The sequence below is a fragment of the Crotalus tigris genome, unplaced genomic scaffold (genome assembly GCF_016545835.1).
Source record: "Crotalus tigris isolate CLP2741 ecotype Arizona unplaced genomic scaffold, ASM1654583v1 scf7180000018068.1947079, whole genome shotgun sequence".
NCBI classification, from domain to species: domain Eukaryota; kingdom Metazoa; phylum Chordata; class Lepidosauria; order Squamata; family Viperidae; genus Crotalus; species Crotalus tigris.
The window spans coordinates 840,302-866,352 of NW_024096805.1; the positions used below are offsets into that span (position 1 = coordinate 840,302).

General features: G+C 42.7%; 2 protein-coding genes across 3 annotated transcripts in view; one reads left to right on the forward strand and one right to left on the reverse strand.

Annotated features, from left to right (window-relative positions):
- The first annotated feature begins 1,209 nt into the window (after positions 1-1,209).
- On the forward strand, positions 1,210-18,525 carry LOC120309796 (sulfotransferase 6B1-like). 2 transcript variants are annotated; one of them, XR_005557187.1, is made up of 8 exons: positions 1,210-1,341; positions 1,468-1,633; positions 2,679-2,863; positions 3,646-3,772; positions 9,735-9,829; positions 15,324-15,510; positions 17,362-17,771; positions 17,856-18,525. XR_005557187.1 is itself a non-coding variant. In XM_039347374.1 (7 exons), exons 2-7 carry the CDS (start codon positions 1,492-1,494, stop codon positions 17,478-17,480), a joined length of 855 nt encoding a protein of 284 aa, XP_039203308.1. In that variant the 5' UTR covers positions 1,210-1,341; positions 1,468-1,491; the 3' UTR covers positions 17,481-18,525. The 2 variants fall into 2 exon arrangements, 1 of the variants encoding a protein (XP_039203308.1); XM_039347374.1 differs by having other exon boundaries at positions 17,362-18,525.
- CMAS (cytidine monophosphate N-acetylneuraminic acid synthetase) overlaps positions 13,706-26,051 on the reverse strand; it is a 29,883-nt gene continuing 17,537 nt past the window's right edge. Inside the window, exon 9 of the mRNA XM_039347373.1 lies at positions 13,706-13,738. Coding sequence (XP_039203307.1) covers positions 13,721-13,738 — 18 coding nt within the window. The 3' untranslated portion in view covers positions 13,706-13,720. The remainder of the gene's footprint in view (positions 13,739-26,051) is intronic.

Consider the following 26,051-nt stretch of genomic DNA (forward strand, 5'->3'; position numbering starts at 1 on the left):
GAGATAGTCCACACCATGTAACAGGTCGAGTTTGCATTGGTCATTCCCCCAAATGGGCCCAGGCATACCCCCCCCAGTCTGGAGACCCCATACCATCACCAACCAGCCCTCAGCAGCCCTTAAGAAGGTGAAATGTGTCTCTCCCAGGGAACTACCCCCTTGAAACTTCCTGGAAGAAGAACAGGAGAAAAAGTGGTCTTGTGGTGTTTAGCTACTACTCAAATTTCTAGAGCAGCGGTTCTCAACCTTTTTAATGCCGTGACCCCCCAACCGGTCGTAAGTCGAGGACTACTCAACCGGTCGTAAGTCGAGGACTACTCAACTGGTGCAGCACCGTTTGCAGAATGGGACTTTTGGTGGGCTCAGCAGGGCAGAGACAGCTGGACAATTCCTATTGGCTTTTGAAAGCCAATAGAATTAGACTCTATTCAAGAGAGTCTATTCTATTGGCTTTCAAAAGCCAATAGAATAAAAGGGAGTAGCACAGCTAAGGAAAAGGGGAAAAAAATGGCGGACTGCGTTGTTTGGCGACCTCTGTGAAATGGTCGTTCGACCCCAAATGGGGTCCTGACCCACAGGTTGAGAACCACTGTTCTAGAGTGAGGGGGAAAAAATTCTTAAGAGGTGATGCATTTTTTTTTTAAGGTTTCTAAAATTCTGAGACCAAGCTGGTGTCATTCACAAGGGATCCCAAGCATTAGAACCATGGTGGTGCAGAGGTTAGAATGCGGTATCAAAGGCTGACTCTGCCTACTTCCAGGAGTTCGATCCTGACCGGCTCCAGGTGGACTCAGCCTTCCTTCCTTCTGAGGTTGGTAAAATGAGGATCCAGATTGTTGGGGACAGTATTCTGCTTTTGTAAACCATTTAGAGAGGGATGTAAAAGCACTGTGAAGGGGTATATAAGTCTAGGTGTTATTGGTAAGAGGAAGGAAGGAAGGAAGGAAGGAAGGAAGGAAGGAAGGAAGGAAGGAAGGAAGGAAGGAAGGAAGGAAGGAAGATATCCAAGTCTTAGTGCTAGTGCTATTCCCGTCTGTTTACTAGCTCTCCAGTGATGGAATTTTCCAACCTGACACAGGATAGTTTTTACACTCATGTGCTATCCTGGTTCATTAGGAACTCAGCTCCTGAACTGACACAGCCCTTGCTCTAAAGTTACCCTTTGTTAATGAGTTCCTTGCACACTTTGCTTGAATTACAAGTCTGGAGATTTTTTTTCCCCACTTGTGGGTTCTCTGGCTTCCTTATCTCCAGAGGCAAGGCATTGTGTGAACCAAATTTCTTGGTTTGTTTGTTTTTGCAAGGGTGGCTTATCTGGATAACCTTTATGTTGCTTTACAGGTATAGTAATCCATAAAGATAATCCTCCAAAGATTGTCCAAAGTGCATAAATATGTCTTTTCTGATGCTCCCTGGTCAGTTATAAACATCTGGTCTGCAATGAGCTTTTCAACGGTCTCTTCACAGGGGCAGCCTCTGATTAAATTGCAAATGTCGTGGAACGAAGAAGAACTCATACATACTTTCAACGGCATCAGATTTACTACAAGATCCTCACTGGAACTTTTACATTCTTTGGTTTCATTTGATGCTAGAGAAGATGATATTCTGTTGGTTTCCTACCCAAAATCTGGTAAGGTTTGTTTGGAATTTGGGTGAAAGAGAATTTGTGATTTAGTTAAATGAATTAGAAAAGATTGCATGCAAGAGGATCGGCTGTCGAAAGCTGGGGCTAGACATCCTGCACCGTAAGAAATGCAAATGAATGAATGAAACGAACCCATGTTAAAGGCTTGAGAACTGCATTCACACTCACAATAAGCTAAACTATGTTGGTTTTTAATATGAGTTAGGTTGTTGGTTTTCAAGGGCTTGTGAATGAAGGTCATGCGACTCCAACCCAATTGGTGTGATTTTGGGACGACTGGATAGTGTGCAAAAAGAGAAAAAAAGTAGGTTAATTTGTGGTTTTGCAGCCAAGAACGTGGAGCGTCTTTTGAGCATTCCAGGAACTGGAAGTAAACCCTCGTTCTGGTAAAAATGTTATAAATAGTGATCATGTAACCATCAGGCACTGCAAATGGCTGTAAATACAGGTTGGTGGCTGAGCACCCAAAATGCAGATATTAGGCACAAAAGATCAGGTCCAAACGTGAAAGTCCAATTAAATTGATTTATTGCTATTCATGCCTATGCACAAAAATCTTCTCAACTAATGTCAGAACCTGCTTGGGGTTAAATAAGAGTCAATAGAATTCAAGGGGGGATTGGACTTAGTTCACTTGTAGCTACGTAGAGCTTCTAGGCTGATCCCTCTTTCAACTCCGCCCCCAGGTTTTGTCATTCCTTCTCCTACAGTGGTCATGTGACTGCAGGATGGGAGGAGGGGCAATGTTAATACTTCAAAACTGGGTCGTACATAGCTTTTCAGGGGTCTGTTGTAACTTTGAACTGTCGCTAAGTGATCAAGTCATAAGTCAAGGATTACCTGTGGTGCAATGAATTCATGCTTCTGTATCTACCTCTGCAACATTCATCTGTCTATCCTTTGCATTATTTTCTTCTCCTTGGCCAGAAGATGGTCTGCTTCTTCTAAGACTGTTTTCACGTAACCTCTATCCTACTCTGGTTTGAGACTCTGCCACTCCAGTGCCTCTTTCCCTTCTCTTCCCTGTTAGGAACCCACTGGCTGGCGGAAATCCTTACCCACATCTATGCATCCAAAGTGGCTTTGACTTCTCCGATTGAATTTGGAGACCTTTCCAAATTGGATCAACTGAATCGCCTTTCCTGCAAAAGGATCATCCCGACCCACTTGGACAGCAACCTGCTTCCACCAGCATTCAGGGTCAAGCATTGCAAGGTTAAAAAGAAAAATAATCATTTCACTTAAGTTCTTGGGAATGCAGTGTATTGACTCACACAGGAGGTTTAACCTAGATCCCAAATGTCCTGGGTTCACACAATGTAATCACACATTTTATTCAGCCATAAACTGGATGGGTTAATGCAGCACTGGCCAACAACAAACAGCAACCTTCTACTAGATCAGTGGTGGCGAACCTATGGCATGCGTGCCAGGGGTGGCACTCGGAGCCCTCTCTGTGGCACATGTGCCATTGCCCCAGCCTCGACTCCCCCCACGACCCCCTCCTCACCAGCAGCCCCCCTGGAGGAGAGTCGCCCCCAAGTGTGGCCTATGTGGAGCAGTGCAGCCAAGGACACGGCAGCCAGGTAGCGTAGACAAGACTGTGCCCTCACGCCCCATCGCGCACAGTTGATGCTGTGGGGCGCGGGCAAAGGGCGTGGCCATCATGGCGCTGCTGGGCTGCCTGGGCGATCTGTGGTGGGCCCTGGACGTGATAAGTGGCCCTGCGGGTAGGCGTGGTGGGGGCGGGATGGGGTGGAGCAGGGGCGGGGCCAGTTTTTGGACACTTGGTCTCTAAAAGGTTCGCCATCACTGTACTAGATCATTTTTTTTACAACCTTTAATATTAATCAACACAAGTAAGTTGAAAAACCTGCCTGTTCCCAATCAAACCCACATTATAAAGTAAACAAAGATGTTGGATAAATGTGGGTGCTAGAGTTCCGGATGAATCCAGCTCTTGAAGTCCATTGTAACATTCTGTATCTATTTTATAGGCCATTTATATAGTCAGGAATCCAAAGGATATTGCGGTATCCATGTTCCATTACTATCAAGAGAACCCAAACCTTCCCACCGTAGACTCTTGGCCGAATTTCCTGGAGATGTTCTTAAAAGGAGATGGTAAAATTAAACTGTGGCTATGTTCATTGGTAATGTGTTGACTTCGATTCACCAGGAGGGCAACAGGCTAGGAAAATTTGATTCAGAACATACCTGAGTCTTTGAAATGTTGACAAAAGTTTAATCTTCCTGACTTGGCTGATACGTTCATCAGCTACAAAAAGTGTCCTGTCTGCAAGGCATGGAGAAAGTGGACAGGGGGAACTAGTTTATTCTCTTTCGATTGTAAGGAAAGGGGATTCTTGATTGAAACTGATTGGAACAAGATTTAGGATAGGCAGAAGGAAATCCTTGACAGACACCAAACAATTCAATCGAGGAATTTGTGATCTGAAGGCACTAACTGGGTTGATTTAGAATTCACGGAGGAAAGATCTTGTTGGAATTCTGGAAAAAAATTCAGAGAAGAACAACTAAGATGATCAAAATGTATGAAGAATGGCTGCAGAACTTGAGTCTGGCCAGTTTAAAGAAAAGAAAAAATAGGGGAGACATGAGAGCAGTGTTCCAGTATCTGAGGGGCTGCCACAAATAAGACGGGGTCAGGTTGTTCACCAAAGCACCAGAGGGAAGGATGAGAAACAATGGTTGGAAACTGATCAAAGAGAGAAGCAACCTGGAATTAAAGAGAAACTTCCTGACAGTGAGGACAATCAACCAGTGGAATAGCTTACCCCCAGAAATCGTGGGCGCTCCATCACTGGAAGTTTTTAAAAAGAGATTGGGCAATCACCTGTCTGAGATGGTATAGGTCAGGGGTAGGCAACCCAAAACACTCAAAGAGCCACTTGGACCCGTTTCCCTCCAAAAACAAAACACCGGGAGCCGCAAAATCCTTTTGATAACTAAAATGAAGATAACACTGCATATATCCTTTTTTACCTTTATTATAGGTGTGTGTGTGTTTGTGTGTGTGTATATGTGTGTGTGTGTGTATGTATACACACACACACACACACATATATATATACACGTACATACACATACACATACAGGTAAAAAAAGGATATATGCAGTATTATCTTCATTTTAGATGTCAAAAGGGTCTCTCTCTCTCTGTCTGTCTGTCTCTCTCTCTCCCTCCCTCTCTATCTGCCCTTGGTCTGCCTGCCACTCCTCTTCCCCCACTCTCTTTCTTTCTCTCTCTCTTTCCTCTCTCTCTCTCTCTCTCCCTCTCTCTCTCTCTCTCTCTCTCTCTCTCTCCTATCTGCTGCTCACCTGGCAAGCTTCAAGCTGTTGTCCAACAAGCTCAGGGTAAGCAACCTCGGCTCTTTTATGACTCATGGACTTCAACTCCCAGAATTCCTGAGTCAGCCTAGCTGGGCTAGCTAGCTCTCTCCTGCCCTTCCTGCTTCCTGCTTCCTGCAGAGATGCAGCAAAGAGAGGAGCTCCGTCCAGAAAGCTTTTCAGCTCCTTGGAGAACACTGTGAGTGCAATCTTTTACACACACACACAGAGAGAGAGAGAGAGAGAGAGAGAGAGAGAGAGAGAGAGAGAGAAGGAAGCAGGGAAGCGCAATTGCCTCTCTCTGCCTCTGTCTCTCTCTGCAAAGGCAGAGGAGGCTGGGAGCCACCGGGGAAGGCTCAAAGAGCCGCATGCGGCTCTGGAGCCGCAGGTTGCCGACCTGTGGTATAGATCCTCCTGCTTGAGCAGGGGCCTGGACTAGAAGACCTTCCAGCTCTATTCTATTCTATTCTATTCTATTCTATTCTATTCTATTCTATTCTATTCTATTCTATTCATTGTTGGAATGTATTTCTATGTAACAACCATAGTAGTATTCAGCCAGTAGATGGCAGTATTGGATACCATAGATCAGGGGTGTCAAACTGCTGCCCTGCGGGCAAGATGCATCATACAAAGGCCGTGCCCACCCCAGCTCTGGCAATGCAAAAAAAAGTAGCATGTCGCGACACGTCATGTGACACGGCGAGTTTGACACACATGCCATAGATCCAAACAGTATTTACAAGTTTGGATCTATGGTAAATATTCTATGCTCCTTTGTTCTGAGTAGAATTTCCTGTTTCCTGTTAAAGATAAATAGTTGAGCAGTAAAGCACGTGGTGACTGTACTCTTTCTTTGCTCTGTGTGGAGCTTTATATAAATAGAGATCATGACTTCATCTCCTTATTGTGAGCACCATAGGGGCAATTTGTTGACCACTGTGAGAAACAAAATGCTGAACTAAGATGGTCCTTGATCAGATCCAGTAAGGCCATTTTTTATACTATGCTTTTTACACTTTATCACTCATATTGTCCACAGATAGGCGTTTCCTATGAAATGAACTCTTGCTATTGGTAGTCAGGGAAGGTAAGTCACTATTTGGATTGAGTTGGGATTGCTTAAATCAGGGGTAGGCAACCTTGGCTCTTTTATGACTTGTGGACTTCAATTCCCAGAATTCCTGAGCCAGCCATGCTGAGGGGAAAGGGAGAGGTTTCCATGCTTAGCCATGCGGGCTCAGGAATTCTGGGATTTGAAGTCCACGAGTCATAAAAGAGCCAAGGTTGCCCACCTCTGGCTTAAATCCTGGCAAAATTCTGTGGCCACAACAGGGACATTTATTCACCAGGTTTTTTTTTTTTTTTTTTTTACTATTCTGTCTTCTAAGACGGGGGACTCCAATCCCTGGTTTGTGGATCAATACTGGGCCGCAGCATGCCAGCAACCGGTCCGCACAAACAAGCAAAGCCCCATTTGCAAGATGCAGGCAGCACACAAAACCACGCACCCTCTGGTCCGCAGAAAAACCTCTCTCCACGGAACGGGTCCCTGGTGCCCAAAAGGTTGGGGGCCTCTGTTCTGAGAGAAAATAATTCCTGAACGGATTGCAGAGTGGAGTAGTCCTGGATTAGTGGAGAAATGAGGCCCAGCTACCATCTGCTGATTTTGTAATCTGACATTTCTGGTAGTTGCTTTGTACGATACCCACCCTTCAGGGGTAGCTGTCAAGGGGGGGTTGGCTAGGCACCTGAAGAACAATGCAGTAGAGTTGACTGCAGCAGTTTCCTGCACATGGAACTCACCGTAGAAATATCCTTCTTACAGCATGAGTAGAATGGTGATAGCCAGAGGCCAAGTGGTGGAGTGCTGCCATTAGTGGGGCATAAGGAAGACACCTCCTTCAATCTCCAGCGGTGGGCCCTCTTCACGTTCCTGGAAGGTGGTCTTCCTGGGTCATCCTCTGGGTGAATTGTGTAGCAGTGAAGGTATCATATTGGGACCACAGATATCCAACCACCTCAACTAAGTGCAGAGATCACGTTGAAGCGGTCATTGGAACAGCCTGCCTCCAGAAGCAGTGAATGCTCCAACACTGGAAGTTTTTAAGAAGAGACTGGACAGCCATTTGTCCGAAATGGTGTAGGGTTTCCTGCCTGAGCAGGGGGTTGGACTAGATGACCTCCAAGGTCCCTTCCAACTTTACTACTACTACTATTATTATTGCCTCTCAATTTGACTCCCCACAAAGATTTGTGGTGCGGAAAAGATAAGGAACACCATCCACATCAAAAAGGAGGCAGGTAAATGCAACGTGAATGCAGTGCAGTGCGGAGCAGAGCAATGCATACAGCGCAGTGCAATGCAGTGCAGCGCAAGCAATGCAAAACACAGTCTCCACTGGCCATTCACTTGCTTTCTTCCTCTGTATCTAATTTATACTACTGCCCAAAGAAAGAGGATCAAGCAGTGGAAGACACTGCCTTTTCTTCTTGGCCTGTTAACAGAGGGCATCTGTCACAGAGGACTGTGAAGGGGTGTGAAGATGATAATGAGTCCTTGACCTTGGACTGTTTGTGATAATTCCTAATAATGCAATTTCCCAACAAAGCTCTGTCTGCCGTGATAATATCACCTTCCTAGTGTTACCTTGGTTTCTTGGTCTGTGGCTATAAGAATACACAGTTAACAGAGTTGGAAGGGACCTTGGAGGTCATCTAGTCCAACCCTCTGCTCAGGCAGGAAACCCTGTACCATTTCAGACAAATGGCTGTCCAATCTCTTCTTAAAATCCTCCAGTGATGGAACATCCACAACTTCTGGAGGCAGGTTGTTCCACTGATTAATTGTTCTCACTCTCAGGAAGTTTCTCCTTAGTTCTAGGTTGCTTCTCTCCTTGATTAGTTTCCATCCGTTGCTTCTTGTCCTGCCTTCAAGTGATTTGGAGAATAGGTTAACCCCCTCTTCTTTGGGGCAGCCCCTGAGATACTGGAACACTGCTATCATGTCACCCCTAATCCTTCCCTTTATTAGGCTACGCATATCTGGTTCATTCAATTGTCCACCTATGTTTTAGCCTCCAGCCCCCTAATCATCTTTGTTGCTCTTCTCTGCACTCTTTCTAGAGTCTCAACATTTTTTTTTTTTTTTTGTATTGTTCTCATCGTCATTCTCATGCCCAGGTACTTTGGGCTTGTATTTCTTAAGCACATTTTAAACACCTTTTGCCTTATACCTGACTTGGCTATTTTGCACTGTCAGATCCAAATCACAAAGGCTATAGGACTTGGACAGCCATTTGAATTCCTTGTCGAGGTCAGGAGTGGAAGGATTTTATTATCCCAATACTGTTCAGGCTGATTTACTACATGGCTGTAAAAAATGGACAATCCAAAGATCAGCCAAGAAATAAGTAGAACTGATGTTATTAAGGGAAGTAAACAAAGTGGTGTGGTGATTTGAAAAGGAAGGGGCAGGGGTGAGAAGAAGGATACAATATTCAATTTATTTAATAGCTCTATTCATTTTGGCAAGAATTTACTTGGAAGGATCAATGCTGGTTTTAACTTAAAAGGCAGTTCAAGGGCAATCTTAGATATTTTAGATAGTTAAGAATATTTTGGAATATTTGGAGCAACATCATAAAAAGCAAGCTGCACTGATTTTCTTAGAGAGGGCCTTTCAAAATTTGCATTGTGCTTTCATGTCCAAAATTTTGCAAGGCATAGATTTTGGACAGAACCTTATAAAATGGGTAAGATTGATTTATACTTCAGAGAAATCACAAATAATTGTTAATGGAGATTTCACGAAGCCTTGTGAATACCAAAAAAGGACAAGATAGGGATGACCATTTTATTATTATTTATTATTCACATTGATGAAAAAACTAGAAGAATTTGATGCATTAGCAGGTTTTAAGGTCAACAAACAGAAGAGGAAGATGTGAGCAAAAACATGAATGTAGAAGATCAAACATAATTAAGGAATAGAATAGCTTTAAAGAAAAAATAAAAATATCTGGGTATCATTATGACAAATATGAGTTGTATGTTATTCAAAATATATTAAGATGTGGAAATAAGTTTTAAAAAGGTATCTTAAGATGGGAGAAACTACAAGTGTAATTGCTGGGGAAAAATTATGTTATTAAAAATTAATGTCCTGCCTAGAACTATGTTTTTGTTCCAACTGAAGCATGATTTAAACAGTGCAAAAGTGTATATCTAAATTTGTATATCAGGGGAAAACACAAGTTAAAGGGTTAGAGAATGCAAAAGAAAGAGGACTGAGTTTACCTGATTTGAAATTTTATTTTGCAGCCCGCTATTTGATTTGGATGAAAGAGTGGATACTGCTAAGAAATAAAAGGCTTGGGAAATTAGAATGGTATGGCCTGAGATTTGGCTGGCATGGATAATTGTGGTACAATAAAACCAAAGTTAATATGGATTTAAAAAATCATTATCTCAGAATACTATGCTAATCCATAAAGTGGTTTGTTTAGTTTAGCATTTTGTGTGAACTTGACTAACATTGTCTTATTCAGTAAACCATAATAAAACAGAGATCACGATTGTGGGAAAGTCTGGATATCTAACCTGTTGGAATATTTTGACTCCTGTCTCAATATTCAGCTTTCCTAACAAAAATCAATTATTGTGAAGTTGCAAATATCAACTTCCTGGCTCTTCAAGTAGTAATGCAAATGTCTTTTTTTTTTTTTTAAAACAGTTGTCTGCGGATCCTGGTTTGACCATGTTTTAAGCTGGGAAAAACATTTGCATGAGAAAAACATCCTGTTCTTGTTCTACGAAGACATGAAAAAGGTAAATTGGCATCCGTTTCTTGCTACGGAACAGATGAAGGAGGCAGATGCCGAAGCATTTAGCTCCATCTTATTTTTCTTTTTGCTGATCACGATATAGCTTCCCATAACTTCATGCATTTTAATGTGTTGTTATCGCACAGCCACATGGCCAGAGAGTTTTCGTATTGTAGTTCAGCACAAAAGCATCAGATTGATGAATGTTAAGAGCCCTTCTACCTTTCCAAAAATGGTAGGTTCTACTTACATGATTTATTTGGTTTTTTTTTTTTATGGCCACCCTGCTCCTAACTGGACACACACTCAGATATATGTCTTGCATGTATTCCTATCCAAGGGATGTGCAAAACCTACCCTTCTAGGAATCAGAGACTCAGCTATTGGAGAATTGTTTCAAAATTTGATTCTTTGATCTCCAGAATGGTAGGGTATTTTTTTTTTTTTTTTGCATATTCTCTTTATATAACAACAACAACAATACCATCAAACATCCACATCTGCCTATCCCAGGTCCTTGGGAAGGACTCGATAAGTAGACAAAAATGCCAAATCCAGTCTGAACATCTGGCTGACTGTGCGATGATCAATAATAACAACAACAATAATAATAGTTGGAAGGGACCTTGGAGGTCATCTAGTCCAACCCCCTGCTCAGGCAGGAAACCTATACCATTTCGGACAAATGGCTATCCAGTCTCTTCTTAAAAACTTCCAGTCTTGGAGCATTCACTATTTCTGGAGGCAGGTTGTTCCACTGGTTAATTGTTCCCACTGTCAGGAAGTTTCTCCTTAGTTCTAGGTTGCTTCTCTCCTTGATTAGTTTCCATCTGTTGCTTCTTGTCCTGCCTTCAGGCGCTTTGGAGAATAGGTTGACTCCCTTTTCTCTCTGTGTATGATTGTGTGTATGTGCATGCCTGTGTGTTTGTGTGTTAAGGAATCTAATATTTATTTATTTATTTACTTACTTACTTGTGTGTTTCATTAGATTTTTTTTTACCCAGCTTTTATTCCTTTATAAGTAACTCAGAATGGCAAACATACCTAACACCCCTTCCTCTCTGATTTTCCTCACAACAACAAGCCTGTGAGGTGGGCTGGGCTGAGCTAGAGTGACTGGCCCAAAGTCACTTAGCTTTTCATGGCTAAGGTGGGACTAGAACTCATAGTTTCCCAGACAGCTTTCATCCCAAAGAAATATGGAACTAGAACTTATTGTCTCCTGGCTTCTACTTTGCTGCCTTAACCACTAGGCCAGGGGCAGGCCACCTTGGCTCTTTTATGACTGGTGGACTTCAACTCCCAGAATTCCTGAGCCAGCATGACTCAGCTTGGAAACCTCTCCCTTTGCCCTCAGCATGGCTGGCTCAGGAATTCTGGGAGTTGAAGTCCACGAGTCATAAAGCGGCCTAGGGTAGGGATAGGCAACCTTGGCTCTTTTGTGACTCGTGGACTTTCAACTCCCAGAATTCCTGAGCCACCTTGGCTCAGCATGGAAACCTCTCCCTTTCCCCTCAGCATGGCTGGCTCAGGAATTCTGGGAGTTGAAGTCCACGAGTCATAAAAGAGCCAAGGTTGCCTACCCCTGCACTAGGCCAACTGTTTTTTCTAAAAAAACAAACAAACCTATAAAGCCTTTCCTGACTAGAAAACAGTAATCTATATGGTTCTCCCTTTCATTCTGACAACAACACCATGAGATGGGTTAGATTCCATGTTCTTGTAGGATAAGATAAGATAATGGATTATGTCCTCTAGAGAAAAAGTCCTATCTATGTACACCATTCTGCTTAGGCATGGAAAAGTACTGAAATCCATCTGGGAGTGTCTTTCCAGACTCCCTGTAAATACATTATAATCCCTCTTGCAGTTTCTCAGATTTTGTTTCTTCTTCTTTCAAAGAGGCTTCTGTTTTTCTAACTTTCCTCCCACTAATAAAGGAGAATATTTGTACTTGGGGTTGAAATGAGGGGTCCTTGACACTCTTTGAGCTTAGTTGTTTTCTTGCAGAAGTTTCATTATCCAAATTAGTGCTGATGATGTTACCTAAATAACAACAACAACAACAACAACAACAACAACAATAATAATAATAATAATAATAATAATAATAATAATAATAATAGCAGCAACAATGGTGCATTGGAAGATCTGCAAAAAATATCATTTGCCTGTAAGAAAAAACTGGTGGGATCATAAAATAGAGAAAGTCATAGAAAATGATAAAATTAAACTGCTCTGGGACTTCAGAATTCAAACAGACAAGCACCTGCAACATAACACCCCAGACTTAACAATTGTCGATAAGAAAGACAAAAAAGTCTGGATAGTGGATGTGGCAGTGCCTGGAGACAGCAGAATAGAAGAGAAAGAACTGGAGAAGATAACAAAATACAAAGACCTACAAATAGAAATAGAAAGACTGTGGCAAAAGCAAGCAAGGGTAGTACCAATAGTCATAGGCTCCTTGGGTGCAATCCCAAAACAACTGGAGCACCACTTGAACACCATTGGCATTGACAAATTCGCTATTAGTCAATTGCAAAAGGCGGCCTTATTAGGAACTGCTTCCATCCTGCGACGATATCTGTAATACCATCAAACATCCACATCTGCCTATCCCAGGTCCTGGGTAAGGACTTGATAGGTAGACAAAATGCCAAATCCAGTCTGAACATCTGGCTGACTGTGCGATGATCAATAATAATAATAATGTTAGAGGTCATCTAATTTTTTCATCTAATAATAAAAATGAAGAAGAAGAAGAAGAAGAAGAAGAAGAAGAAGAAGAAGAAGAAGAAGAAGAAGAAGAAGAAGAAGAAGAAGAAGAAGAAGAAGAAGAAGAAGAAGAAGAAGAAGAAGAAGAAGAAGAAGAAGAAGAAGAAGAAGAAGAAGAAAGTTGGAAGGGACCTTGGACATCATCTAGTCCAGTGGTTCTCAACCTTTCTAATGCTGTGACCCCATAATACAGTTCCCCATGTTGTGGTGACCCCCAACCACTTATACATCACCGGGTACCAGGGGCGTGGCCAAAGAAAAGGGGGAAAAAATGGTGGACAGCCTTGTTTGTCGACCCTTGGGAAATGGTCATTCGACCCCAAATGGGGTCCCGACGCACCGGTTGAGAACCACTGATCTAGTCCAACCCCCTGCTCAGGCAGGAAACCCTATACCATTTCAGAGAAATGGCTATCCAGTCTCTTCTTAAAAACTTCCAGTGCTGGAGCATTCATGGCTTCTGGAGGCAGGTTGTTCCACTGGTTAATTGTTTTAATGGTCAGGAAGGTTCTCCTTAGTTCTAGGTTGCTTCTCTCCTTGATTAGTTTCCATCTGTTGCCTGCAGGCGGTTTGGAGAATAGCTTGACTCCCTCTTCTTTGTGGCAGCCCCTGAGATATTGGATCACTGCTATCATGTCCCCCCTCGTCCTTCTCTTCGTTAAACTAGACATACCCAATTCCAGCAGCCGTTCCTTATATGTTTTAGCCTCCAGTCCCCTGTTCATCTTTGTTGCTCTTCTCTGTACTCTTTCTAGAGTCTCAACATCTTTTTTACATCGTGGTGACCAAAACCGGATGCAGCATTCCAAGTGTGGCCTTACCAAAGCATTGTAAAGTGGTATTAACACTTCATGTGATCTTGATTCTATCCCTCTGTTAATGCAGCCTAGGACTATGTTGGCTTTTTGGGCAGCTGCAGCACACTGTTTGGTAACAAAAAGTCGGCAAGTAAACAATCAAGCTCAGAGACCACCAAGGACCTCTTTATTCTCACATTGCTTGGGAATTTCTTGCAACATTATAAAGTGGAGTTTATTGTGGTAGAAGATAAAGAAAGCTACGGTGGATGTTGTTATTTCCTGTTGAGCCTCTCCCATCATCTTGATGTCTTTTTCCGTTATCCACCCTTCTCAATCTGAAACAGAGCAATTGGAGGAATTTTCACCCACTGTCTTTCTGTGACATTAAGAAGCCAAAAAAGCTGTAAACGCCTGGAGAAAGGATAGGCGATTAAACCAGATCATTGATACAAAACATTTGGCCATTAACTAAGTGCAAGAATGTGACCTTTCTCCATTAAATGCACCCAAATCTTTCTTCGTTTTTGAAAGACCTCTAAAAAGCAAAATAAATTTGATAAACCAAAATGCAACAGTATGTTTCTACATAGGGTCCTGATTGCTCTGTGGTTAAAGACTCTGAGCTTGTCAGCTGGGAAGGTTCAAGATCCAAGCGCTGTGCGATGGGGTGAGCTCCTGTCCCTTGCTCCAGCTCCTTTCCACTTAGCAGTTCCAAAGCATGAAAATACAAGTAGATAAATAGGTACCCCTTTGTTGGGAGGGTAACAGCGTTCAGTGTGCCTTTGGCATATAGTTGGCTCCCTTGGCTAAGAAATGGAGTTGAGTACCGCTCACCAGAGTTGGACATGACTGGACAGGGAAATCTTTATCAGTACATTTATATTTCTATACGGGATGAACACATTGATGCCTACTACACTAATCTGATCTGCATGGGATTGTAAAATGGAAAAACAACAGCAATACAAATCACAATCAAAGGGAAAGGTAGGGAATTATTTTTTTCCCACGGGCGTCAATTGGAAAAACGTAATATACTCGATATGTTGGATTATGAGGATACTTGGGAATCCTCAAATTTGCAATCCAACCGACTTGGGATATCGTACACTGAGGACAGCTGCTCTACTGGGAGAGCAGAATGAGATCTATCTTCCCAGTAAATATGTTTAAGACTTGAGCTCTTTTGGCAAAGATTTGGAGGGAGGGGGAGGAATCCTTTGAAAATTTTGCCTGATTTTGTATGTTCACTCCTTCCATTGTGTGGTGCGGTGGATCGGTGGTTAAGTCACTGGGCTTGTCAGCAGGAACGCCGGCAGCCCAGGTTCAAGAGCCAAATGCCATATGAGGGGTGAGCTCCTTGTCCCAGCCCCTTACAATATAGCACAGTGGTGGCGAACCTATGGCACGCGTGCCAGAAGTGGCACGCAGAGCCCTCTCTGTGGGCACACGTGCCGTGCCCCGGAGATGGCAAGGGACTGGCCCCTGCCACCCTGGCCCCACCACCCAATCTGCCATGACCACCCGGCCATGCCCACCCGGCACCTGGTGATAAATAAGTGGGGTTTGGGTTGCAGTTTGGGCACTAGGTCTCTAAAAGGTTCGCCATCACTGACCTAGCAGTTTGAAAGCATGGAAATGCGAGTAGATAAATAGGTAACACTTCAGTGGGAAATTAATAGCACTTCTGTGATGTTAGCTGCGTTGACACTGGCTACATGACTTTGGAAATGTCTTCGGACTGCACTGGCTCAATGGCCCTTGAAATGGAGATGAGCACACACACACCCTAAAGTTGGCAATGACCAGCGGAATAAAATCTGCAGGGATTCCTACTCCTTCCGTTTCAGTGGGAGGGAATAAACACAGAACAAAAAACATTACAGATCATTTTTTCTCTCTGTTGTTTTACACGTTCAGGATCTCCCCAAGATGGTGAAGAAATTAAGTGCCTTCCTAGGGCTCAACCCCAGCGAGAGCCAGATCTATGAAATTTGCAAAAGGGCTTCCTTCAGTGAAATGAAATCCAGTACAGAAAAAGAAAATTCTGATCAAAGCCACACGGTCTGCGTACTCACTTCCAACCGGAAATTGATATTCCGAAAAGGTAATTTGAGGAGTTGAACCTGTTGAAATATCTCCCTTGAGGACTGGTCTAAATCGTTTGGAACAGTGATCCTCAACCTGTAGTCTGCGGACGCATGGGGGGATCGTGATTTATCACAGGGGGTCGGTGAAGGCTTGAAAAAAAATGTTATGATTGAGTTAAATCTTAGGGTTCCATGGCCAAAAAAGGTATTTAAAGCAGGTCCATGGTGAAGAAAAGGTTGAGAACCACGGATTTAGAAGGTACATCTCAACCGAAGTAGACCAGGCTAAAAAAAAATCAATGCCATGTAGGTCAGGACTATTTTTATTGTAAAATAAAATATATTGTATGTTTCATGTATCAGCTAGTGTCCTAGTGCTTGGACATATCCCTGATGTAGATCCGTCTTCTAATCTCTTAAACTTCTAAATAGCGCATTTTCTACTTGTAAACATATCCCCAATTCTTTATCACTCCATCCCCTTAACTCTCAGAGCTATGAAAATATTGTCATCTGTGTTGAGTTTTCCGTTTGCGTGCGAATGTTGAAGACACATGGTGACAATTAATCAATGCTTTATTCTCTTACTCCAACTCCCAGCAAAAAGCAAAAGGCACGCAGGCCTTTTATAGGGCTTGAACCCCGGACAGAGTGAACCAATAAGATTTCTTCTTTCTTTGCGCCTTGCGCATGCGCGCAAGGCTGGTGCTGCTCTGTCTGGTCCCAGGCAGCTTTTAGAATACCGGGACCAATTGCAACAATTCTGGGCCTGCTGAATTTCCTCATCAGGCCCAGGACACAACAGTCTGGACATGTTTTTGTTTCATTTATTTCGAGGTACTGAGTTCTTCCAGTTCAGGTCACAACCAAGGTGTTTATGTGCCTTTTCTGAGCTCTGCTTCTGGGCTTCCCCTTCCTCCCATCTGCCCATAAAGCTCCCTAAGGCAGCTAACATCACAGGACAAAGTTGCTGAGCTTATCTGGAACTAATCAGAGTCTAGATACATTTCTCTGCAAAGGGCTGTGGATATATAGGTTGACTGTTCTGTTGTTTTCAAGGGATGAGAACCATATATATATACCAGATTATTTTCTGACAGTCAGAACAAGTAATCAGTGGAACAACCTGCCTCCAGAATGCTCCAACACTAGAAGTTTTTAAGAAGAGACTGGACAGCCATTTGTCCGAGATGGTGTAGGGTTTCCTGCCTGAGCAGGCGGTTGGACTAGATGACCTCCAAGGTCCCTTCCATCATCATCATCATCATTACTATTATTATTATTATTATTATTATTATTATTAATTATCTCCAAGGTCCCTTCCAGCTCTATCTATTCTATTCCAGGCAAGATGCCAAAGCATCATGGTGAAATTGTCACCCTGACAATCTAGACCAGGGGTCCCCAACCTATGGGCCACGGCCCAGGATCAGGTTGCAGGCTCTTGGCCAGTGGGCCACGGAAATGGCTGGCTGGTGCACGCACACGTGGGCACGCATTCTCCCCACTCGCTCTAGCGCCCGTGGCTCCATTTGTACATGCCCGCATGTGCAAATGGGGCTGCTAGCACCAGGCAGGTGTGTGTGGCCCATTTGCGCATGCGCAAACAGGGCCGCTAGTGCTGGGTGGGTTGTGCAGCCCATTTGTGCATGCGTGAATGGGGCTGCTAGCTGCCCTGGGGGTGAATGAAGTGAATGATTGCCAATTGTTAATCTGGCCTGTCAATGTGCTGAGATCCCCCCTCTGCTCGGTGGGATGCTGCATTTTATTGATTTGAATCAGGGAGTGTCTGGCCTTGGCAATGTTAAGACCTGTGGGCTTCATCTCTGGACTTCAGCTACCCTTCCTTATTTCTAATCCTTTTCTAGGTACCGTTGGTGATTGGAAGAATCACTTCACTCCCAAACAGAACCGGCTGTTTGAAGAGACATTTAAGAAGAAAATGACATTCAGCGAAGTGGCAAAACATCTCATTTATGAATGTTGATTTGGAAATGAACCATACGCACCTGGATCAAAACATGTTTAAAAGACTAATATTTTTCACATGGATAGATTCGTTTTCTTCCAAAGAATCAGATGGAGAAGAAACAGGAGGAACTTGTAAAGAAATTCTGCTCTTGAGGATTGCAGCTGATCCATTCTGTTGTCCTTACTTCTATTTTTTGTCCCATCTCTTAGAACAGGGGTCTTCAACCTTGGGCCTTTTATGACTTGTAGACTTCAACTCCCAGAATTCCTCAGTCAGTGTGCCTAAATGAACGGTCACTAAATGAACGTTTACCTCAGGGGTCTTCAAACTTGGCCACTTTAAGACTTGTGGACTTCAAGTCCACAAGTCATAAAAGGGCCAAGTTTGAAGACCCCTGTCTTACAACAATCAATTCGGTGTACCATAGCCAATATGAGCTGCTTCATTTATTGCTCCTTAATGATCATTATCTACATATCTCTAGTTTGGTTTGGTTCCATAAGCCTTGAGTTCCCACAGGTTTCTTGACCCCTGCCCTATTATAATTCTTCCTATTGTTCCTCAAGGAACACAATTATAGCCTGAAAATAATTAGGCAGAGAATTGGGGTGTTGATAATCTGTGTGAGAGAAGTTCAAGGCACTTTTTTTGTTTTCTGATGAGGAAGATCAGTGATAGAAATTTCCCTCCTGCACTTTCTTTACCCAGAATGTTATGTGGCAATGTAGAAATAATTGAATCAGAAATAAACTATTTAATGGACCATGAATAAATAAACACAAATGGACAATGAAGGATCTTTAGTCCAACCCTCTCCAATGTGCAGGAAATTCAATTCAATTAACGTTTCCTAATCTCAGCAAGTTTACAATGTGTTGACGTCTGTCGGCTGGGGAATTCTGGGAATTGAAGCCCACACATCTTAAAGTGGGATCATCTTTGAGAGATTGTTATTCAACATCCTCTTAAAAAAAACTTCTAGAGGTCAAGAGTCGTAAATACTATAGCTATTCAAAATTTTAAAAAAACTTCTAGAGCAGTGGTTCTCAACCTTTCTAATGCCACGACCTCATAATACAGTTCCCCATGTTGTGGTGACCCCCAACCACTTATACATCACCGGGTGCCAGGGGCCTGGCCAAAGAAAAAGGGGGAAAAATGGCGGACAGCCTTGTTTGGCGACCCCCGTGAAATGGTCGTTCGACCCCAAATGGGGTCCCGACCCACAGGTTGAGAACCACTGTTCTAGAGGTCAAGAGTCGTAAATACTATAGCTATTCAAAATTTTGTGGTTGACAAAGAATTAGTGGGAGACTAGTATAGCTATTTCGAGCTCTTTAGCTCTCATCAGCTAGTCCAGTGGTGGCGAACCTATGGCACGCGTGCCAGAAGCAGCATGCGGAGCCCTCTCTGTGGGCACACGCCATCGCCCCAGCACATGTGGTCTCTACAAGTTTACCATCACTGGCCTAAGGGCAGCCAGCCTGGAGCCACCATTGGGGAGCCCACCATCCCACCTGCCAGATACCCCCTGGATCTCCCCCAACCCTGCCCGGCTCCCACAGGTGTCCCTCCCCATAAGCAACATCAAGGTAGCCACGCCCACCCAGTCTGCCAAGCCCACTGTAGCTGCACCTGCCGAGTGGGCCACACCCACCCGGCACCCGGCGATACATAAGTGGGTTTTGGGTTGCAGTTTGGGCACCCGGTCTCTAAAAGGTTTGGCATCACTGAGCTAGTCATACCCCTCTGAGATTCGAACCTGGGCAGCTTGCATATTAGGCATCTGTATTAACCTTTTGAGCCACAGGTTCCTCCTTGCTCTTGTCAGCAGAAACCAGAGAGGATATATATCTTATCTGTTGGGTGAAGCACCTGGTCTACCAAATATAAATCAGTCTGTTCTGCGTTTGCTCCAATCTAGGAGCATGTTTTGCAGGCAGACGTCACATACTGTGAATACTATAAATTCAAAATTTTGTGGCTGACAAAGAGTTAGTGGGAGACTAGTATAGCTATTTCAAGCTCTTTAGCTCCCATCAGCTAGTCATACCCCTCTGGGATTCGAACCTGGGCAGCTTGCATATTAGGCAGCTGTATTAACCTTTTGAGCCACAGGTTACTATAGCTATAGAGTTCTATTGTTGTACAACTTTTATCATTGTTTCCTGGACATACGGAGTTTAAAAATTCACTTGTTCATTGTGCCCAAAATCAATTTTGTTTTTGCAATGAGTAAACAAATCAAGCCCAGCATGTTAACAGTTTTGGGGTGGGGTGGGGTGGGGATCCTAATACAGTAGTAGCGTAGTATGATAGCCTCTTGGTTTAACATGAGCTTCATGTTCTCCCCTGAAAATATTTTGATTCAATAAAATTGAACCTTGGAAGAATAGGGACAAACCTAAGGATTTTTTTTAAAAAAAAAACATGGCATGTAATTAAATTTTGGAATTATGCTATAAGGTAAGGTGCTGCCTCTCAACTTGGCTGATTTTAGAAAGAATGAGACCAAGCTGTGGGATCAGGGGATTTTGGTCTTGATGGCAGTGGGACTGCCTCTGAAGGCCTTCTCCTGGGAGTCTAGAGGGCTTCCTTGTGTTGTTGGTTGGTCACTCTGTGAACAGGCTGATGGACTAGGTGGGTCAGGGGTCCAATCCAGGAGGGTACAGCTTTAATTCTGTAGAATAGAATAGAATAGAATAGAATAGAATAGAATAGAATAGGGAATGGATTATAATAATGGAATGGAATGGAATGGAATAGAATAGAATAGAATAGAATAGAACAGAACAGAATAGAAAATATGGAATAGAATAGAATAGAATAGAAAATATGGAATGGAATGGAATAGAATAGAATAGAATAGAATAGAATAGAATAGAATAGAATAGGGAATGGATTATAATAATGGAATGGAATAGAATAGAATAGAACAGAACAGAATAGAAAATATGGAATGGAATAGAATAGAATAGAATAGAATAGAATAGAAAATATGGAATGGAATAGAATAGAATAGAATAGAATAGAATAGAATAGAATAGAATAGAATAGAATAGAATAGGGAATTGATTATAATAATGGAATGGAACAGAACAGAACAGAATAGAATAGAAAATATGGAATGGAATGGAATGGAATGGAATAGAATAGAATAGAAAATATGGAATGGAATGGAATAGAATAGTTGGAAGGGATCTTGGAGGTCATCTAGTCCAACCCCTGCTCAGGCAGGAAACCCTATACCATTTCAGACAAATGGCTGTCCAGTTTCTTCTGAAAAACTTCTAGTGTTGGAGAATTCACAACCTCTGCAGACATGGCCATTTTTAGCAGGTACCAACTGAATGGAGAAGCAGTGATTTGGCCCATGATTGCTCTTTTTTTCCATCATGTGGGGGATGTGAAAATGTAAGCTTAACTTTGAGATGTAAAGGATGGATGTACGAGTCACCCAAGAATCAGTGTAAATTGTCAAGTAGATTTGTCAGTCGGATACACAGATTTGAACAGCTCTGTGGATTTTTCATAAAGCATTGAACTGAGTTGGTTTGATAAAGAGTGCAGGCAAATATGCAAAAGTCTATCAAACTGAATCAACCAGAAGACACCAGGTTTAATATGAAGCACAAATTACCTGGCCTTCTAAAGGGCAGATGATGGAAATTGTACAATTTCCTGGCTCAGCTGTTTCTCCACCAATTTTAATCTACCATTTAGCACCATCTAATGGTCAAATTGAACTGCAAGGTTAGTGTTTTCTTGTCCTGTCTTCAGAGGGTCTAGGACAGGGGTCTTCAAACTCGGCCCTTTTATGACTTGTGGACTTCAACTCCCAGAATTCCTCAGCCAGGCATGCTGACTGAGGAATTCTGGGAGTTGAAGTCCACAAGTCATAAAAGCGCCAGGTTTGAAGACCCCTGGTCTAGACTCTAGGATGTTTAGGTGCCAACTCTTGGCCATGCCCACTTTGCCCCCAGCTACCCAGTTCAAAGGCATCTTTCCTCCTCCACTGGCCCTCCTGGAGACTGATCCAGAAAAAGATTTAAATCAACTGGTTGATGTTCCGCTCTTCTTTCCATCAAGCCAATCAGCACTGCGGGATTGTTCAACACCTTTAGTACTCGATGGGTAAAATCCGTCTCAGATCATCTGTTTCCCTTGGTTAAGAAAAGTCAACTTCCTCCAGAATGAGGGCCAAGGTCCAGAGCTGAAACCCCCAAGTACAGTATTTCATCTCTCTCTTCTCCCTGCTGTCCTGTCACGGCGGTCGATCCATTTTCAATTCTGAGCCAGAAAAACGTATTCAGTTTGAATACGTGCAGATGGCCCCACTACCTCTGACCACTTGCAGAACCATGAATGCAGGGTCATAAAAGGATAGCAAAGGAAACACCCAACATCCTAACCCAGGGCTTTTCAACCTTTTCACCCATTATACCATTTTTAGGATATGGCAATATCCGAGTACCACTAGTCGCCTAGCAAGATGTCAAAAACTTGATGACCAAAAAAAAAAAAAAAGGGAAAAAAGTAATAAAGTACAGGTAGTCCTCGACTTACAACAGTTCGCTTAGTGACTGTTCGAAGTTACAATGGCAGTGAAAAAAGTGCCCCCCAAGCCACAGCCGAGCAAGACACCTGCCTGCCCACCTGGCGGCACTCTTCCTCCTGTCGGAGGTTTTCATTGTTGTGAGCATTTCTGTTGAGGATTGGCAGCGGAAGTGGGGTGGGGGGGGGTGTTTGGTTTTTATTCCCCCCGTCTGCTGGGTGGTTGCAGCAGGTTTTGGTCACTTCACAAAAAGGACACTGTGACTGTCATAAATATGAATCAATTGCCAAGCATCTGAATGTAAATCACAAGACCCTGGAGATGCTGCAACATTCCAGCTGATTGGTGCTTCTTCTTTTTTTAAAATATATTTTATTGTTTTTTTAATTTTAACAAAAAGTACTTAAGACACACCGTGGTGTTTGGGTAAAGAAACATTCCAAAGTAAAAAAAAACATAGATAAACCGCTCAACTTAATACATTCACTGTCATCTCTCTATTTCCCACAGCTAACATAATAAATTTAATATACTCCATTTCTAACTTAGATTTCTATTACTACTCAACCTGTTTTGAAAACTTTTATCAATTTACAATTACCATAATCAAATATTGTTTTACATCAACAAATTATTACTTCGAATATCTCTACCAGATATATTAAAGTTCTTAATCTCTCTCATCCCTCTTTTTATCACCACTGATTGGTGCTTCTTCAGGGCTCAGCAGAAGCATCAGGATCAGCGCCGAACTCCAGCTGGAGCCTGGCGCTGATCCTGGCACTTCCGCTGAGTCCTGACAGCCGTGCAGCTCCAGCCATCTCTCGCTCAGGCTTGTGCGGTGCTGCCACCGGTTCAGCTCATTCCCCTTCCCCGCTACCACTTTTCTAGGATGGTCGCGTACCACCTGCCAGGTGCCAATGTACCACAGGTGGTACCCGTACCACTGGTTGAAAAGCCCTGACCTAAACCACCCAAAAGGGAACATATGGTGTCTTGGGGGAGGAACATCCCAAAGGGAACATTTCTAGCTACTTCTGCTTTCTTCCTTATCTACAGTGTACCAGCCTTAAAAGGCGAAGTCTTTATCTTAGATGTGTCAGCTTGACTGGGTGAATTGCTTATGTAATCAAAGAAAGTATAAAAATAAGGCTTTTCTGATATTTGGGGCTTTTTCTCTCTTTTAGAGAAGCCCGTCTTTGTTCAGCTGAATAAAAAACGTCAAGCTTGAAGGCAACTTCTGGTTTCTTGTATTTTTTTTTAATCAAGCAAAACCTCAGGACCTGCACAGCAATCTGAATTTTGATTACGTGGCCCTGGGGATGCCCCAACGGTCACGCGTGTGAAAAAAATGGTTGTCACTGTTCTCAGAGCCATTGAAATTTCCAAAGAATGGTTCTAAATCAAGGGCTACTTGTATAATGTAGTGAAACACACACCCATCCCTTGAGCATATTGTGCAAACCAGGGCTAGGCAACCTTGGCTCTTTTATGACTGGTGGACTTCAACTCCCAGAATTCCTGAGCCAGCCATGCTGAGGGGAAAGGGAAAGGTTTCCATGCTGAGCCATGCTGGCTCAGGAATTCTGGGAGTTGAAGTCCGCGAGTCATAAAAGAGCCAAGGTTGCCTAGCCCTGGTGTAAACACAGCCTTAGACACGTGATTAACTCCTATCAAGGTGGATATTTCAATACGGGAGGATTTATCATAAGTAGGAAGTAGAAATGGAAGCAGAGTCTGTCACACGCAAAGAGCATGCGACATGGAGCAAATCACTCATCACCCAGCTAGAAGAAAGAAAACAAAAACTTCAATACAGTTTCACAGAGTTTTTTTTTATTCTTGAATTAAAAAATAAAGCCTCTTTGATTACATATTATTCACACTTACAAATAATCAACAAGATAAATCAGTGAGAGCGTTTATTCATAGTTCCCAGAAATGCATTGAACCTCGGCATCTGACAGAAGAGGTATTTCATAGTCTTATATTTTATAAATATATTTATATTTCATATTGATAAATCAATGGCAATTTCTTGACATTTCCCCAACCCCACCCCACAAAAACAACAACAACTTATTTTCAGGTGATTTGAGACCTGAGGGGAGGATTTCTTATCTCAAACTTCTATTTCATCCTTCTAATCTAAATATCAGCTATTCAAGTTTATGTCGGGATCTTCCTTCATCCAGCATGAATATATTATTATAGGTTTGGCTTGTTTTTCCAGTCCAGCGTTCACCAGATCTCTTTTGGACAGGCGATTGTTTTTTGCATATTAAAGCGAAAGATAAAACAAGGGTGAAAAATAGGCTAGAGAGACACAAAATTATTGGGCCAAAAGTAAATTTTCAAGATACTTTCAAGGCAAAAGTTTCGATTTACACATCATACAGTGGATGGTTGGTTTTGCCCCAAGTGTTGTAAAATCATAGCCAATTGTGGCTTTAAAAAAAAAAATCCATGTTTTACAGTAGGTCACAGAAAGGATGATCTTACGTAAAAAAAAAAAAGTAGGATAAGATTTTATTTGTAGGAAGCATAATTACTGAAGGAGTAATCCAATTCACACATCTCAACATAATTCATGCCTGCTAAATTGGCCAGTATTTAAAATAGGAAATGATGTCAAATGTTACAGCAAGGTGGGCTTCTAGGCCGGGGCACAATGGCTCAGTGGTTAAAGACGCTGAACTTGTCAGCTGGAAAGATTTGAGACCTGAGCACTGTGCAACGGGTGAGCTTCTTTCCGTCTTCTGTCCCAGCTCCTGCCCACCTAGCAAGTGCGAGTAGATAAATAGGAACGGCTTCGGTGGGAAGGTCACAAAATATTTAAAATCACTTTGCCCAGAATGGTATTTCAGCATACAAAGACATCTACATTTTTTCTTCTATGCATGAAAATTCTCCTTGGATACAAATGCAAATATCCAGAGAGAATGTTTCTCACTCAAAGACAGAAGGAAGAGACAAGCCCATAAAGCAGGGGTCTTCAAACTTGGCCCTTTTATGACTTGTGGACTTCAACTCCCAGAATTCCTCAGTCAGGCATGTGTGGACTTCAACTCCCAGAATTTATGACATGTGGACTTCAACTCCCAGAATTCCTCAGCCAGGCAAGCGTCCACACGTGCCTGGCTGAGGAATTTTGGGAGTTGAAGTCCACACATCATAAAAGGGCCACATTTGAAGACCCCTGCCATAAAGTTTCTGCCAGGGATGTCCACAGGAGGGTGAAAATGTGGGAAAGCAAAAATCACAACACAGAGGCTGTCCTTGTGACTTTTCAGACCCTCTCTTAGATGCTCCCTTGTGCCTGACAATCGCCTTTGTCCAAAAGGCTAACGAGATCATAGGAAAAGGTTACTTTAAAAAACATGACTAAAAAAAAAATGGACGTTTGTTTATCCAAAATCTCAGTGAAATGCTATCCTCCTCTTCTGAGCTTTTTTTTTTGGGGGGGGGGAAGTAAAAGCCCCCCCAAGCCCACTGAAAAGTAAACAACAACGACAACAAAGAAATCACAATCAATTTTCTTCTCATATTTTAAAAAAATAATCAAAAGCATAAACGTTAAAATGCTGGGATTAGGAAAAAAAAAACATTCATCACTTGTAAATACCAGCACATTATCTGATCTATCATTGACCAGGAAACCTGTTTTAGGCCATCACTTTAGTCCAGGGGTCTTCAAACTTGGCCCTTTTATGACTCGTGGACTTCAATTCCCAGAATTCCTCAGCCAGCAGGCCTAAATGAACGCTCACTAAATGAACATTTACCTCAGGGGTCTTCAAACTTGGCCGCTTTAAGACTTATGAACTTCAATTCCCAGAATTCCTCAGCCAGGCACATGTGCCTGGCTGAGGAATTCTGGGAGTTGAAGTCCACATGTCATAAAAGGAGGAATTCTGGGAGTTGAAGTCCACAAGTCATAAAAGGGCCAAGTTTGAAGGCTAAAACATATAAGGAACGGTTGCGAGAATTGGGTATGTCTAGTTTAACGAAGAGAAGGACAAGGGGGGACA